Here is an 18,328-nt window from a genome sequence, read left to right on the forward strand (position 1 = left end):
TAAATGAGCTTTTGCCAATAAAATATGGACTTTGCAGTGCTATTTATTCAAGTCTGTGTTTCCCCTAGAGTGACGCAGCCGCCAGTTTGCAGGGAAATGGTCATTTTTAATACAGTCATTTTACGAAAGTATTGGCTTGTATGGCTAACATGGCGTGCGTTCATTTGCGCGACTATTTATATGCCGCTACAAGTGATGAAATGTTTCGCCAGGCATGGATTAGCAGTGAATTTTTGGACGTGCGACGAATTTTTCCGCAGCAAATTTTTTCATGCGTTTCGCAAAACAACCCGCCAATGGCAAAACGCATAAAAAAATTCCCCACGCGAAAATTCCCAGCACATCCAAAAATTGACAGAGGCTTCAAAAAATAATAGTCGCGGGCAACAACTTGCGTTAAATATTACGTAGCGTATTTTCTGCCGAGTGTGATAACTCTAGCACTTCTTTTTTTTCTTACTTATATTTTTATTGTTTTTTGGGGTTTTTTTTTGCAAATAAACATCTATACAGCACCTCTCTAGCACTCTGTGCTCTCCCAGGGCAAAATGTTGCCAGTTTTATGCTGCCGATTGTCGCGTACGTAATGTTGCGACAATTAGCGCATGCGATAAATAGCGTGCATGCGAAAAATACAGCGCACGCTATTTATCGCGGCAAAAATATCGCATGAAATACCGCGAGTAAAATAGCGCAAGTATGCTTATAGTGAATCGTGCGAAAAGTTGCGAAAATGAAGACGCGATAAAATTTTTACCGCACGCTATAAATAGCGCACGTTTTATCGCACTTTAGTGAATCGGGCCCAAAGTGACATGCTTACTGTTTCAATAACAGTATAGGGGGTGTAGCTGGGGTCCGTGGGTACAACAAATTCCTTTTCCCCATTAAAATATATAATTATATAAGTGGGATAAAGGCCCTAGGGAAATATGGGGCAAATACTGGTGACACGGGGGGTAGAATGATTGAACAGATTATTTTGTGTCTGCAGCAATTTTAAACAGAATAGTGGGTTGCAAAACTTACATCAGGGCTGTAATTCCCCAGTCACACCACTGCTCATAGTCACAAAATGTTATTGAGCATAGCAGTTTATTGTTGCCAAAGCCCATGAAAGCACAAAGATTTAAATTAAATTGTTTAATCTTGCTCATGAAGTACTAGATGGATATGGAGGAAGCAAATACTGGACACTAGAATTCCCACATGATTGGAGGAAGGAATATCAGCTATGCTGGAATACATCAACATGAGACGCTTCCAGATAAAAGAGTGCCTTGATCATTTTCCTAATAAAGGGCTAATTCAGCAAGTACTAGTACAGTAGGAACAATTTTTAGGAGCACAGGAATGATTTCATATATATTATATTTCAATTTATATATTCCACCAAGGAGTTGGGCAGCTCAAACTGAAAGGGTCATTCATAAAAGCAGTGTAGTTGTGCCAGGCACCAGCATATCACTCCTCTTCTGCAGAATTGTGCATACCTGAGCCTATTGACACTGAGCAACACTGGATCTACCTCCACCCTGAATGTGGTGGTGATTTCCCCAGAGGCTTGCATCACTGGGCACAGCGGATGTACTCCAAAAGAATCACATTCTAATGCCATTTTAATGCCATAAAATGGAAGTGACACAGTATCCTGAAAGCCACAACTGTGCTATTGCAGTGGGTGCAGCTCCCCACATAGCCACATTTATACTGGAATTCTGGAAATAAACACTGCATTTGCTTTTTGTGTCTGAAAAATTGTACTTTGCACAGGGCACTGCATTCATAAATGCCTCAATCTCCTTCATCTGGCCTTCTCTTCAGCGACTGAGCACTTTTATAGCATGTGAATATTAGCTTAACTACAAAAAGTATTGTCACGTTATTTTTGTCCTAATTCATTCTTTGCAATATAATTGAACTCAGATAAATTCATGTTTATATATCCTATGTCTGTTCATTAAACATGTATTTCATATCAGTCCATCACAAGGATTTTAAAAAAAAAATTCATTTTTTGCACAATACAGTTGAAGATAAACCTTATGTATTTTGGTAGTCAGTTGGAAAAGGGAATATATTACTGCATGTATCTATAATATATGCAGAATGGCAAGATTTATAAAAGTCATTGAGAGATTGGAGAATGAACCTCAGACTAATACATATTATGTAAACAAACAAATAAAAGTAGCCAAGTTTCTTATATAGAAAAATTCAATAGTGTTGTGTCTTTATCAGACTCCGAAGTCTGCCTTCTGCCATTCTCAGGCTCAGATCTGTGGTGAGGCCACAAAGGCCCAGGCCTAGGGCGGCATAAATTTAGGGGAGCGCAGGATCCTGGTTGGGGGGGGGCAGTGAATTGGGACGGCCTATGGGCACCTTCATCAGAAATCCAGCGCTGGCCATTCTCAGCACATGATACATTGAATATATACAGTGGCTTGCAAAAGTATTCGGCCCCCTTGAACTTTTCCCCATTTTGTCACATTACAGCCACAAACATGAATCAATTTTATTGGAATTCCACGTGAAAGACCAATACAAAGTGGTGTACACGTGAGAAGTGGAACGAAAATCATACATGATTCCAAACATTTTTTACAAATAAATAACTGCAAAGTGGGGTGTGCATAATTACTCAGCCCCCAGAGTCAATACTTTGTAGAACCACCTTTTGCTGCAATTCCAGCTGCCAGGCTTTTAGGGTATGTCTCTACCAGCTTTGCACATCTACAGACTGAAATCCTTGCCCATTCTTCTTTGCAAAACAGCTCCAGCTCAGTCAGATTAGATGGACAGCGTTTGTGAGCAGCAGTTTTCAGATCTTGCCACAGATTCTCCATTGGATTTAGATCTGGACTTTGACTGGGCCATTCTAACACATGGATATGTTTTGTTTTAAACCATTCCATTGTTGCCCTGGCTTTATGTTTAGGGTCGTTGTCCTGCTGGACCTCCGCCCCAGTCTCAAGTCTTTTGCAGACTCCAAGAGGTTTTCTTCCAAGATTGCCCTGTATTTGGCTCCATCCATCTTCCCATCAACTCTGACCAGCTTCCCTGTCCCTGCTGAAGAGAAGCACCCCCAGAGCATGATGCTGCCACCCCCATATTTGACAGTAGGGATGGTGTGTTCAGAGTGATGTGCAGTGTTAGTTTTCCGCCACACATAGCGTTTTGCATTTTGGCCAAAAAGTTCCATTTTGGTCTCATCTGACCAGAGCACCTTCTTCCACATGTTTGCTGTGTCCCCCACATGGCTTGGGGCAAACTGCAAACGGGACTTCTTATGGTTTTCTGTTAACAATGGCTTTCTTCTTTCTTCTTGCCACTCTTCCATAAAGGCCAACTTTGTGCAGTGCACGACTAATAGTTGTCCTATGGACAGATTCCCCCACCTGAGCTGTAGATCTCTGCAGCTCATCCAGAGTCACCATGGGCCTCTTGGCTGCATTTCTGATCAGCGCTCTCCTTGTTCGGCCTGTGAGTTTAGGTGGACGGCCTTGTCTTGGTAGGTTTACAGTTGTGCCATACTCCTTCCATTTCTGAATGATCGGTGGAACAGTGCTCCGTGGGATGTTCAAGGCTTTGGAAATCTTTTTGTAGCCTAAGCCTGCTTTAAATTTCTCAATAACTGTATCCCTGACCTGTCTGGTGTGTTCTTTGGACTTCATGGTGTTGTTGCTCCCAATATTCTCTTAGACAACCTCTGAGGCCATCACAGAGCAGCTGTATTTGTACTGACATTAGATTACACACAGGTGCACTCTATTTAGTCATTAGCACTCATCAGGCAATGTCTATGGGCAACTGACTGCACTCAGACCAAAGGGGGCTGAATAATTACGCACACCCCACTTTGCAGTTATTTATTTGTAAAAAATGTTTGGAATCATGTATGATTTTCGTTCCACTTCTCACGTGTACACCATTTTGTATTGGTCTTTCACGTGGAATTCCAATAAAATTGATTCATGTTTGTGGCTGTAATGTGACAAAATGTGGAAAAGTTCAAGGGGGCCGAATACTTTTGCAAGCCACTGTATATATCCAACCTTATCCATTCTGAATCATTCTCATGACTTATACTGTATGTTTTGCCAACTGATAAGCTGGATTAGACAATAGTGTATCATTAAGTATATGTAATAAAATGCATATAACCATATTTTACCTACAGTATATCCTAAAATTTAAACGTATTTATTCTTTTGAATTCATAAGTATTAAAGCATGAAATCCTTTGGCATTGCATCTCTTCTCCATGGGGAAGTATGGATAAGAAGAAATCCTATTTTATTCCTCCAGTACTTTTAGACTGAGTTATGATTAAGTGTAGTGTTCATATTCCCCCTTAAACCTAATTTCTCCAGTCTAGATATAATGCTATAAATATCCAACTTGCCAAGGCCAGGGGGATTCCACAAACGCAGGGTACAGGAAAAACAACAAGAAATTACTTTTTATTCAATAACATCATATGCTTAATAACCTGCCCTTGTGGACTACTGGCAAACAGGAAGATCAAAACTAGAATGAGGTGGCATATAGATAACATTTAAATAGGGCTTCCTCAAACACAACATGACTGCTAATTTAGCAAAAATACATGATTGTTACCCCAAGGAAATAAAACCAATAAACCAATATATGGCATATTTCAAGAGGAGAATTTCTTAACTTGGATTTGTTATGTGTCTGTGACCACTGTGGATTATATATATACACACACACCTCAGGCAGATTAAGCAAAAAATGTTATTATATAAAAAAAATAGTGACAACTATCTCAAGGACAGGTTTGAGATGGGACCTGTTATACAGAATGCTCGGGACTTGGGGTTTTCCAGATAGCGGATATTTCCTGTTGGCTCGCCATTTAAACATTAAATAAACCTAATGGGATTCATTATATCCTAGATGGGATCAAGTACAAGGTACTGTTTTATTATTACAGAGAAAAGGGAACTGGGAAATGGACCTGGGGTTTTCCGGATAGCGTATCTTTCCTTTTGGATCACCATATTTTCCATCTGCTAAAAAATCATTTAAACATTAAATAAACCTAATGTTTTTCCTCCAATAAAGATTAATTATATCCTAGTTGGGATCAAGTACAGGTACTGTTTTATTATTACAGAGAAAAGGGAATCATTTAACCATGAAATAAACCCAATAGGGCTGTTCTGCCCCCAATAAGGATTAATTATATCTTAGTTGGGATCAAGTACAGGTACTGTTTTATTATTACAGAGAAAAGGGAATCATTTAACCATGAAATAAACCCAATAGGGCTGTTCTGTCCCAATAAGGGGTAATTATATCTTAGTTGGGATCAAGTACAAGGTACTGTTTTATTATTACAGAGAAAAAGGAACTCATATTTAAAAATTTGAATTATTTGATTATAATAGAGATGGCCTTTCTGTAATTTAGAACTTTCTGGATAACGGCTTTCCGTATAGAGGATCCCATACCTGTACTGTATTAAAAAAAAAAAAGAAGTCAGACTCTGAATAGTCCTGGCTGTGTTTTGTCGCAAAAAAAACCTACTTACAAAACCTTTTCATTTTCATGTTCTTTCTTTAATATATAATGACTTTTTGAGCATTAACTTATGGGCATATTCATCTTCATATTCATATTTATTTCTCCAAGAATGCTGGCTTATTTTAAAAACTGCGACAGAATATTGCATTTCGTCTCAGAAAAAAAAAAGTTGTACGGTGGTGAGAACCTCATTGTACCATTCATTTTTTAATGAGGCTAAAGAACTAGAATGTCTTAATAAATAAAATAAATAAATTGAAAATGAAATAAAGTTGTCAAGACAATTCCAATTGACTTCTGTTGAGCCTCGCCAGCTTTTACTTACTGAGTTTTTTTCTTGTGGATTTTTTCCTTTAGGGGTAAGACACACTGGGCTACTAGTAGCAGCTACTTTTTCAAGGCTACTAAATTCTAGAAAATACCCTCCCATAGACAATACTGAGAATTGCCTCTGCTAAAACACAAGTAGGGACAATTATCAGTAAATAATCAGCATTGTCTTTTTTAGTAGCCACAACAAGTACAGTAGCTGCTACTAGTCGCCCTGTATGTCTTCACCCTTAATAAATACCAACTATTCATGGTTTTTGAGAGTATTTAAATATTCAAGTATTTGCATTTTTCGCCACGTTTTTTCTAGTATCTCGAATTTTTGATACATCAGCCCCTTAGAATAAAATCTGCTTCATTTAAATTATATATATTCGTACAGGATCTGCATCAAAGATAGTGGGTCTGATACTAGGTACACTTCCAGCAGCATACAGTCTGTGCTTTTTTGTGCATAACAGAACATTTACAATATCTTTTATAATATACAAAAGGGGGAAGCCCTAGGAAAGCCGCAGCCCATGAGCACCCCTTACCCTCCACAAAGTAAGGTGATGAGTGGGGGGAGCTAGTTGACAAGGAAAGTTGACAAGCAGAAATGCCCCCCCCCCACCCACTTGTAACATCTCTGCTCCCTCAGCCAGTCAGGGATGTGGAATTATAGCTGATCTAGGGGTATGTAGTTACATGAGGTTTGTGTCAAGCACACTACTTTTTTTGCATCCTAGGTAAATGCCTCCCCATACTACCCCTACTACCCCCTACTCCTACATCCAGTCCTGAAGTTCAACATTTTGCACACCATTCTATTGTCTACCTTAGTGTCTGATTATTTTTGCATTTGCACTTTGCCCAAAGATCGATAAATGACCCATTTGGAAATGTCATCTGATCTTTGAGTGATACATGGTATCCATTCAAAACAAAAACACAAAATGTGTTCAGAATTACACTTAACAGCACAAGCTATGATACTGTTGGATGCATAATAATCTCCCGAAAAAGCATTTCAACTGGTAATAAAGGGAAACTTCATAAATATGTCTTCCCACCGGAGATTCCCCATATTGCCAGTGGAAAGGCTTTTTGGGGAGGCAGCTATTCAATTTTCATTCTTTTACAAAGCAATAACAGATCAGTGTAGAATACAGTTGTTTAAGAAATAAACAGGGGTCAGATACAATGACTCTTTAGGGTCAAGCAATCATAAATCCGCTGCTTAGGGGTCCATTTATTATTCCATGTAAAAAGCACCAGAAAAATTTGCCACACTTCCGTAAAATAACTGCATCAAATCTGCTGTTTGGTAGCAAAATTTGCCATTTATTTTACACAGCTTTATACACTGCTTTTTCGGCAAATTTCGTTTTACACAGCATAATAAATTATAGTCATTCAAAGACACAAAGCATAATGCTGAGCAGTATTAGGAGGCTTTAATTCCGGCATTTTACAGATACTGTATGTACTCCTTTGGCAACTTTAAACTAACAGACAAGTACATAACACTGACAGGAACATTTGGAATGGTACTTTATTTATTGTAATAGTAATAATTAAAATTATTTTCAGTGTCTTGTTGTCTAATTAAACACTTTACTTTAAAAAGGTATAAAGTTGATGTGCCAATTAGTGTAGGGCTTGTAGTCTCACACTAAATGGTGTCTTAGGGAAATCGCATTTGGTCTCCAGTGGATCTACCAGCATGACTGCATGTTAGGGTTACCCTTTATGTGCAGCGTTGGTGAAATAGCCATTGGAAATTACCCAGTCCAGTTAAGCAAGTTGCCAAACATACAGGGATTTTTTTCACAGTTTGATTGATGTGCAAATCCATAGGTTAACTTTTCTGCTTAGTTTTCTGGATCAGTATGGTCTGCCATCCAATTGCGTGGCCATATTGCTTTAATATTCAGCAGATTATCACATGGAATGATCTGACAAGCACATCTTACCTTGGCTCAAATGCAGCCAGATTTAGTCTTTACTTATTGACCCCATGCAGCTGACAATAGGCACCAAGGGGCATCTTCTTCTAGTTAATGTTTTGAAGGAAAATGGTTATTAAATATTGTGCATTATTAATTGTTCTTATAAGAAAAGCCCCACTAAAATGTTTCAGATGAAAGACGTATGTGATAATGTCCATTTAAATGGGGTCAAGTGGATATTGCACCAAGTTAGTATAGCATATTGTCATGTACAGTGACAGTTGGGTTTTGGCAGTTGGAAATGTGTCACTCTAGACAGAGTAGCTTCAGAGACTGAAGTGCTGCCAAGCGTCTCCCTAGAGAGAAGCAAGATTTTTTTGAATTTTTGAGTTTTTTTGAGATCATTTTACCATCTATGGATAAAGGATCTCAGCAGGAGAAAGAAGAGAGCACTTCTGTAAGTGAAAAGGAGGAATTTGCCAGAAGTCCTCATATCAACCTGGAGAAGAGGAAAAGAGAAGTTGATGAAGAGAGCAGTGAGACAGAATCTAGCTCTAAAAGATTAAGAATTGGGCAGAACATCGGAACAGAGGAAGATATCGGCCAAATAAAGAGCCAGTCTGTGATAGAGGAAGACAAAAGCAAGAAAAGAGAGAGAAGCTGCAGCAATGATGGGGAACCAGCAGAAGGTAAGGAGAAGCAGGCTGAACATAAAATAACTGTAACATTTGTCCATTAAATATCCCATTGTAGGATTAATTGGTATTTTATTCCTCAGATTTCACAAGGTGGGTGGAACATAATATGGATAACATATCACAAGTAACATAATAACACAAAATAACACGTGACTCTGGGTGCCAATGTTTTTTTTTTATCCCAAAAATCCTTTTTGTTGTCCACATGGATGAGGGAGGATGGTACTTAATATGTTTTGTTGCATTTGGTCTTACTGTGTCCAAACACATAAATTACACATAGACCAACAAACAGATAAACTTTCTTTTTAAATGACACTTATTTATTAACACTGGGCAAATTTACACCTGGGCAGTAACCCATGGCAATCAATCAAAATCTGTAAATTTACGATGCAGGAGTTGACTGGTGGGCATTCGGGATCATCCTGTGCCTGATGGCTACTGGTCAATTACCATTTGATGATCTATCTGGCATGAACTATCTGGCATTTTTAGTGACCAGTACCAAGCCCCGCTATGAAAAAGGGCTTAGCAGAGACGCCAGGAGACTCCTGAACGAGGTGGGTATAAGCACAGATACAGCGATGTTTATAGGAAAGCCAAAATATTCTTGATATGGGGCATTCAGAGTGGGAACTGGAGTGAATGTTTATTTGCTGTCTTGGATATTAATGGCCCCACAGCAAGGTAACTGTAAGGCTGTAGCTTTATTACCTGACCAAATGCAAAAGAGCAAACATGACTTATGTCTCCATTGATTTTGGGTTAGCCAACACATAATGGGTTAAACAGCCCAAATGCTTATTTTTAAAAATAAAATAAGCTTTAATAGAACTTGAATTGTTTTTAAAGCAATATCAGTATAGTACATAGGAGAGAATTAACCCTTTTGTGGGCCTTTGTGATGTACTGCCATGTATGTTGTCTGATTTCCCTAATATGCAACTGTTGTCTGGGCCTTTAGCTGCTAGAGAAGGATCCGGAGAAGCGTCTCGGCACAACAGGAGACATTAGGAGTCACCCCTTCTTCAGATCCATCAAGTGGGCAGAACTGGAGAGCCTGAAGGTGCCTTCGCCTTTTAAGCCGGAAGGAGTAAGTACAAGACTGCAGCTCCCGCTCCTACAGATCCCAAACTCCCAGAGCCTTTACTCTCTGTCCCTTACCCTAAGGCTTTAATTACTACATTACTGCCATTCAGTAGTTAGAACAAGGCATACTCCGTGGGAGTCTATCCTACAGCTTTTATAGGGGGCAGCTAATGTTTTCCCAAGCTGCAATATTCTGTAAGCCAAATTCAGTTTTTCCTTTATATTTACATTCAGGAAATGCAGCTGCTAAATAATGTAAGATCCCATATAAACAGATGTTATTATACAAGAAAAAGATAAATGTATTTAATTCTTTCTCTATCCTACAGTTTTCACCAGAGGATTTGAAGGCAACATATACAGGGCCACTGCCATTCTTGGAGGACCCCAAGAGCGAAGTTCCACCAGATGATCCAATGGTTCTCCAGGAATTCTCATACGTGAACTCCAGCTGGTAAGCATAAACATCTGCCCACAACATCAGCCCTTTCCTCCGGCCCCCAACATCGACCCTTTCCTCAGGCCCACAACATCGGCCCTTTCCTCAGGCCCACAACATCGACCCTTTCCTCAGGCCCACAACATCAGCCCTTTCCTCCGGCCCCCAACATCGACCCTTTCCTCAGGCCCACAACATCGGCCCTTTCCTCAGGCCCACAACATCGACCCTTTCCTCAGGCCCACAACATCGCCCTTTCCTCAGGCCCACAACATCAGGCCCCTTCCTCCGGCCCCCAACATCGGCCCTTTCCTCCGGCCCACAACATCGGCCCTTTCCTCAGGCCCACAACATCGGCCCTTTCTTCCGGCCCACATCAGGCCCCTTCCTCAGGCCAACAACATCGGCCCTTTGCTCAGGCCCACAACATCGGCCCTTTTCTCAGGCCCACAACATCGGCCCTTTCTTCCGGCCCACATCAGGCCCCTTCCTCAGGGCCACAACATCAGCCCTTTCCTCAGGCCCACAACATCGGGCCTTTCCTCAGGCCCACAACATCGGCCCTTTCCTCCGGCCCACAACATCGGCCCTTTCTTCCGGCCCACATCAGGCCCCTTCCTCAGGCCAACAACATCGGCCCTTTGCTCAGGCCAACAACATCGGCCCTTTTCTCAGGCCCACAACATCGGCCCTTTCTTCCGGCCCACATCAGGCCCCTTCCTCAGGGCCACGACATCGGCCCTTTCCTCAGGCCCACGACATCGGCCCTTTCCTCCCGCCCACAACATCGGCCCTTTTCTCAGGCCCACGACATCGGCCCTTTCCTCAGGCCCACAACATCGGCCCTTTCCACCGGTCCACAACATCGGCCCTTTCCACCGGTCCACAACATCGGCCCTTTCCACCGGCCCACAACATCGGGCCCTTTCCACCGGCCCACAACATCGGCCCTTTCCACCGGTCCACAACATCGGCCCTTTCCACCGTCCACAACATCGGCCCTTTCCACCGGCCCACAACATCGGGCCCTTTCCACTGGCCCACAACATCGGGCCCTTTCCTCCTGCCCACAACATCGGCCCTTTCCTCCAGCCCACAACATCGGCCCTTTCCACCGGCCCACAACATCGGGCCCTTTCCTCCGGCCCACAACATCGGCCCTTTCCTCCAGCCCACAACATCGGCCCTTTCCTCCAGCCCACAACATTGGCCCGTTCCACCGGCCCACAACATCGGCCCACAACATCGGGCCCTTTCCTCCGGCCCACAACATCGGGCCCTTTCCTCCGGCCCACAACATCGGCCCTTTCTTCCAGCCCACAACATCGGCCCTTTCTTCCAGCCCACAACATCGGCACTTTCCTCCGGCCCACAACATCGGGCTCCTTCCTCCGGCCCACAACATCGGCCCTTTCTTCCAGCCCACAACATCGGCCCTTTCCTCCGGCCCACAACATCGGGCCCTTTCCTCCGGCCCACAACATCGGCCCTTTCTTCCAGCCCACAACATCGGCCCTTTCTTCCGGCCCAAAACATCGGCCCTTTCCACCGGCACACAACATCGGGCCCTTTCCTCCAGCCCACAACATTGGCCCTTTCCACCGGCCCACAACATCGGCCCACAACATCGGGTCCTTTCCTCCGGCCCACAACATCGGCCCTTTCCTCCGGCCCACAACATCGGCCCTTTCCTCCGGCCCACAACATCGGCCCTTTTCTCAGGCCCACAACATCGGCCCTTTCTTCCGACCCACATCAGGCCCCTTCCTCAGGGCCACGACATCGGCCCTTTCCTCAGGCCCACAACATCGGCCCTTTCCTCAGGCCCACAACATCGGCCCTTTCCTCCGGCCCCCAACATCGGCCCTTTCCTCCGGCCCACAACATCGGCCCTTTTCTCAGGCCCACGACATCGGCCCTTTCCTCCGGCCCCCAACATCGGCCCTTTCCTCCGGCCCACAACATCGGCCCTTTTCTCAGGCCCACGACATCGGCCCTTTCTTCCGGCCCACATCAGGCCCCTTCCTCAGGGCCACGACATCGGCCCTTTCCTCAGGCCCACAACATCGGCCCTTTCCTCAGGCCCACAACATCGGGCCTTTCCTCAGGCCCACAACATCGGCCCTTTCCTCCGGCCCACAACATCGGCCCTTTTCTCAGGCCCACAACATCGGCCCTTTCTTCCGGCCCACATCAGGCCCCTTCCTCAGGGCCACGACATCGGCCCTTTCCTCAGGCCCACGACATCGGCCCTTTCCTCCCGCCCACAACATCGGCCCTTTTCTCAGGCCCACGACATCGGCCCTTTCCTCAGGCCCACAACATCGGCCCTTTCCACCGGCCCACAACATCGGCCCTTTCCACCCCACAACATCGGCCCTTTCCACCGTCCACAACATCGGCCCTTTCCTCCGGCCCACAACATCGGCCCTTTCCTCCGCCCACAACATCGGCCCTTTCCTCCAGCCCACAACATCGGCCCTTTCCACCGGCCCACAACATCGGGCCCTTTCCCATCGGCCCTTTCCTCCAGCCCACAACATCGGCCCTTTCCTCCAGCCCACAACATCGGCCCTTCCACCGGCCCACAACATCGGCCCACAACATCGGGCCCTTTCCTCCGGGCCCACAACATCGGGCCCTTTCCTCCGGCCCACAACATCGGCCCTTTCTTCCAGCCCACAACATCGGCCCTTTCTTCCAGCCCACAACATCGGCACTTTCCTCCGGCCCACAACATCGGGCTCCTTCCTCCGGCCCACAACATCGGCCCTTTCTTCCAGCCCACAACATCGGCCCTTTCCTCCGGCCCACAACATCGGGCCCTTTCCTCCGGCCCACAACATCGGCCCTTTCTTCCAGCCCACAACATCGGCCCTTTCTTCCGGCCCAAAACATCGGCCCTTTCCACCGGCACACAACATCGGGCCCTTTCCTCCAGCCCACAACATTGGCCCTTTCCACCGGCCCACAACATCGGCCCACAACATCGGGTCCTTTCCTCCGGCCCACAACATCGGGCCCTTTCCTCCGGCCCACAACATCGGCCCTTTCTTCCAGCCCACAACATCGGCCCTTTCTTCCAGCCCACAACATCGGCACTTTCCTCCGGCCCACAACATCGGGCCCTTTCCTCCGGCCCACAACATCGGCCCTTTCTTCCAGGCCCACAACATCGGCCCTTCCCGGCCCAATCGGGCCTTTCCTCCGGCCCACAACATCGGCCCTTTCCTTCCGGCCCACAACATCGGCCCTTTCTTCCAGCCCACAACATCGGCCCTTTCTTCCGGCCCACAACATCGGGCCCCTTTCCTCCGGCCCACAACATCGGCCCTTTCTTCGGCCCACAACATCGGCCCTTTCCTCCGGCCCACAACATCGGCCCTTTTCCGGCCCACAACATCGGCCCTTTCTCCAGCCCACAACATCGGCCCTTTCAAACATCGGCCCTTTCCTCCGGCCCACAACATCGGCCCTTTCCTCCGGCCCACAACATCGGCCCTTTCCTCCGGCCCACAACATCGGCCCTTTCTTCCGGCCCACAACATCGGCCTTTCCTCCGGCCCACAACATCGGCCCTTTCTTCCGGCCCACAACATCGGCCCTTTCCTCCGGCCCACAACATCGGCACTTTCCTCCGGCCCACAAAATCGGCCCTTTCCACCGGCCCACAACATCGAGCCCTTTTCACTGGCCCACAACATCGGGCCCTTTCCTCAGGCCCACAACATCGGCCCTTTCCTCCAGCCCACAACATCGGCCCTTTCCACCGGCCAACAACATCGGCCCTTTCCACCGGCCCACAACATCGGGCCCATTCCTCCGGCCCACAACATCGGCCCTTTCCTCCGGCCCACAACATCGGCCCTTTCCACCGGCCCAAAACATCGGCCCTTTCCTCAGGCCCACAACATCAGCCCTTTCCTCCGGCCCACAACATTGGCCCTTTCACTGGCCCACAACATCGGCCCTTTCCTCAGGCCCACAACATCGGCCCTTTCCTCCGGCCCACAACATTGGCCCTTTTCACTGGCCCACAACATCAGGCCCTTTCCACCGGCCCACAACATCGGGCCCTTTCCTCCGGCCCACAACATCGGCCCTTTCCTCAGGCCCACAACATCGGCCCTTTCCTCCGGCCCACAACATCGGCCCTTTCCTCCGGCCCACAACATTGGCACTTTCCTCCGGCCCACAACATCGGCCCTTTCTTCCGGCCCACAACATCGGCCCTTTCCTCCGGCCCACAACATCGGCACTTTCCTCCGGCCCACAACATCGGCCCTTTCCTCCGGCCCACGACATCGGCCCTTTCCACCGGCCCACAACATCGGGCCCTTTCCTCCGGCCCACAACATCGGCCCTTTCCTCCAGCCCACAACATCGGCCCTTTCCACCGGCCCACAACATCGGACCCTTTTCTCCGGCCCACAACATCGGCCCTTTCCTCCGGCCCACAACATCGGCCCTTTCCTCCAGCCCACAACATTGGCCCTTTCCACCGGCCCACAACATCGGCCCACAACATCGGCCCTTTCCTCCGGCCCACAACATCGGGCCCTTTCCTCCGGCCCACAACATCGGCCCTTTCTTCCAGCCCACAACATCGGCTCTTTCTTCCAGCCCACAACATCGGCACTTTCCTCCGGCCCACAACATCGGGCCCTTTCCTCCAGCCCACAACATCGGCCCTTTCCTCCGGCCCACAACATCGGGCCCTTTCCTCCGGCCCACAACATCGGCACTTTCCTCCGGCCCACAACATCGGGCCCTTTCCTCCGGCCCACAACATTGGCCCTTTCCTCCGGCCCACAACATCGGGCCCTTTCCTCCGGCCCACAACATCGGCCCTTTCCTCCGGCCCACAACATCGGGCCCTTTCCTCCGGCCCACAACATCGGCCCTTTCTTCCGGCCCACAACATCGGCCCTTTCCTCCGGCCCACAACATCGGGCCCTTTCCTCCGGCCCACAACATCGGCCCTTTCCTCCGGCCCACAACATCGGCCCTTTCTTCCGGCCCACAACATCGGCCCTTTCCTCCGGCCCACAACATCGGGCCCTTTCCTCCGGCCCACAACATCGGCCCTTTCTTCCAGCCCACAACATCGGCCCTTTCTTCCAGCCCACAACATCGGCCCTTTCCACCGGTCCACAACATCGGCCCTTTCCTCCGGCCCACAACATCGGCCCTTTCCTCCGGCCCACAACATCGGCCCTTTCTTCCGGCCCACAACATCGGCACTTTCCTCCGGCCCACAACATCGGGCCCTTTCTTCCGGCCCACAACATCGGCCCTTTCCTCCGGCCCACAACATCGGCACTTTCCTCCGGCCCACAACATCGGCCCTTTCCACCGGCCCACAACATCGAGCCCTTTTCACTGGCCCACAACATCGGGCCCTTTCCTCAGGCCCACAACATCGGCCCTTTCCTCCAGCCCACAACATCGGCCCTTTCCACCGGCCAACAACATCGACGCTTTCCACCGGCCCACAACATCGGGCCCATTCCTCCGGCCCACAACATCGGCCCTTTCCTCAGGCCCACAACATCGGCCCTTTCCTCCGGCCCACAACATCGGCCCGTTCCTCCGGCCCACAACATTGGCCCTTTTCACTGGCCCACAACATCGGCCCTTTCCTCAGGCCCACAACATCGGCCCTTTCCTCAGGCCCACAACATCGGCCCTTTCCTCAGGCCCACAACATCGGCCCTTTCCTCCGGCCCACAACATTGGCCCTTTTCACTGGCCCACAACATCAGGCCCTTTCCACCGGCCCACAACATTGAGCCCTTTTCACCGGCCCACAACATCGGCCCTTTCCTCCGGCCCACAACATCGGCCCTTTCCACCGGCCCACAACATCGGGCCCTTTTCACCGGCCCACAACATCGACCCTTTCCTCCGGCCCACAACATCGGCCCTTTCCTCCGGCCCACAACATCGGCCCTTTCCTCCGGCCCACAACATCGGCCCTTTTCACCGGCCCACAACATCGGGCCCTTTTCACCGGCCCACAACATCGACCCTTTCCTCCGGCCCACAACATCGGCCCTTTCTTCCAGCCCACAACATCGGCCCTTTCCTCCGGCCCACAACATCGGCCCTTTCCTCCGGCCCACAACATCGGCCCTTTCCACCGGCCCACAACATCAGCCCTTTCCACCGGCCCACAACATCGGGCCCTTTTCACCGTCCCACAACATCGACCCTTTCCTCAGGCCCTCAACATCGGCCCTTTCTTCCAGCCCACAACATCGGGTCCTTTTCACCAGCCCACAACATTGGCCCTTTTCACCAGCCCACAACATCGGGCCCTTTCCACCAGCCCAAACATCGGGCCCTTTCCACCGGCCCACAACATCGGGCCCTTTCCACCGGTCTACAACATCGGCCCTTTTAACCGGCCCACAACATCGGCCCTTTTCACCAGCCCACAACATCGGGCCCTTTCCACCAGCCCACAACATCGGGCCCTTTCCACCAGCCCACAACATCAGCCCTTTCCTCCGGCCCACAACATCGGCCCTTTCCTCCAGCCCACAACAATGTTGTGGGCCGGTGAAAAGGGCCCGATGTTGTGGGCTGGAAGAAAGGGCCGATGTTGAGGGCCTGAGGAAAGGGCCGATGTTGTGGGCCGGTGGAAAGGGCCGATGTTGTGGGCCGGTGGAAAGGGCAGATGTTGTGGGCCGGTGGAAAGGGCCGATGTTGTGGGCCGGAGGAAAGGGCCGATGTTGTGGGCCGGTGGAAAGGGCCTGATGTTGTGGGCCGGTGGAAAGGGCCGATGTTGTGGGCCGGAGGAAAGGGCCGATGTTGAGGGCCTGAGGAAAGGGCCGATGTTGTCGGCCAGAGGAATGGGCCGATGTTGTGGGCCGGAGGAAAGGGCCGATGTTGTGGGCCGGTGGAAAGGGCCGATGTTGTGGGCCGGAGGAAAGGGCCGATGTTGTCGGCCGGAGGAATGGGCCGATGTTGTGGGCCGGAGGAAAGGGCCCGATGTTGTGGGCCGGTGGAAAGGGCCGATGTTGTGGGCCGGAGGAAAGGGCCGATGTTGTGGGCCGGAGGAAAGGGCCGATGTTGTGGGCCGGAGGAAAGGGCCGATGTTGTCGGCCGGAGGAATGGGCCGATGTTGTGGGCCGGAGGAAAGGGCCGATGTTGTGGGCCGGAGGAAAGGGCCGATGTTGTCGGCCGGAGGAAAGGGCCCGATGTTGTGGGCCGGTGGAAAGGGCCGATGTTGTGGGCCACTGAAAAGGGCCGATGTTGTGGGCCGGTGGAAAGGGCCGATATTGTGGGCCGGTGGAAAGGGCCGATGTTGTGGGCCGGTGGAAAGGGCCGATGTTGTGGGCTGGAGGAAAGGGCCGATGTTGTGGGCCTGAGGAAAGGGCCGATGTTGTGGGCCGGAGGAAAGGGCCCGATGTTGTGGGCCGGTGGATAGGGCCCGATGTTGTGGGCCGATGGAAAGGGCCCGATGTTTTTGGCCGGTTGAAAGGGGCCGATGTTGTGGGCCGGTGAAAAGGGCTCGATGTTGTGGGCCGGAGGAAAGGGCCAATGTTGTGGGCCGGAGGAAAGGGCCGATGTTTCCACCGGCCCACAACATCGGCCCTTTCCACCGGCCCACAACATTGGGCCCTTTCCACCATCGGCCCTTTCCACCGGCCCACAACATCGGCCCTTTCTTCCAGCCCACAACATCGGCCCTTTCCACCGGCCCACAACATCGGCCCTTTCCACCGGCCCACAACATCGGGCCCTTTCCACCAGCCAACAACATCGGCCCTTTCCACCGGCCCACAACATCGGGCCCATTCCTCCGGCCCACAACATCGGCCCTTTCCTCCAGCCCACAACATCGGGCCCTTTCCACCGGCCCACAACATCGGGCCCTTTCCACCGGCCCACAACATCGGGCCCTTTCCACCGGCCAACAACATCGGCCCTTTCCACCGGCCCACAACATCGGGCCCATTCCTCCGGCCCACAACATCGGCCCTTTCCTCAGGCCCACAACATCGGCCCTTTCCTCCAGCCCACAACATCGGGCCCTTTCCACCGGCCAACAACATCGGGCCCTTTCCTCCGGCCCACAACATCGGCCCTTTCCTCAGGCCCACAACATCGGCCCTTTCTTCCAGCCCACAACATCGGCCCTTTCCACCGGCCCACAACATTGAGCCCTTTTCACCGGCCCACAACATCGGCCCTTTCCGCTGGCCCACAACATCGGGCCCTTTTCACCGGCCCACAACATCGGGCCCTTTCCTCCGGCCCACAACATCGGCCCTTTCCTC

The 18,328-nt window shown here is 49.7% G+C and overlaps 1 protein-coding gene and 1 long non-coding RNA gene across 2 annotated transcripts in view; one reads left to right on the forward strand and one right to left on the reverse strand.

Moving 5' to 3' along the window:
• The window catches only part of LOC116406881, a 45,836-nt gene that overhangs the window by 3,721 nt on the left and 23,787 nt on the right, over window positions 1-18,328 (reverse strand). The gene's annotated exons all lie outside the window — the stretch shown is intronic.
• On the forward strand, window positions 8,905-10,159 carry LOC105945837 (protein kinase C delta type). The gene is made up of 3 exons (XM_012954705.3): window positions 8,905-9,072; window positions 9,477-9,605; window positions 9,931-10,159. Exons 1-3 carry the CDS (start codon window positions 8,947-8,949, stop codon window positions 10,057-10,059), a joined length of 384 nt encoding a protein of 127 aa, XP_012810159.1. The 5' UTR covers window positions 8,905-8,946; the 3' UTR covers window positions 10,060-10,159.

This window comes from Xenopus tropicalis, chromosome 8 (assembly GCF_000004195.4).
Source record: "Xenopus tropicalis strain Nigerian chromosome 8, UCB_Xtro_10.0, whole genome shotgun sequence".
Classification (NCBI taxonomy): Eukaryota; Metazoa; Chordata; class Amphibia; order Anura; family Pipidae; genus Xenopus; species Xenopus tropicalis.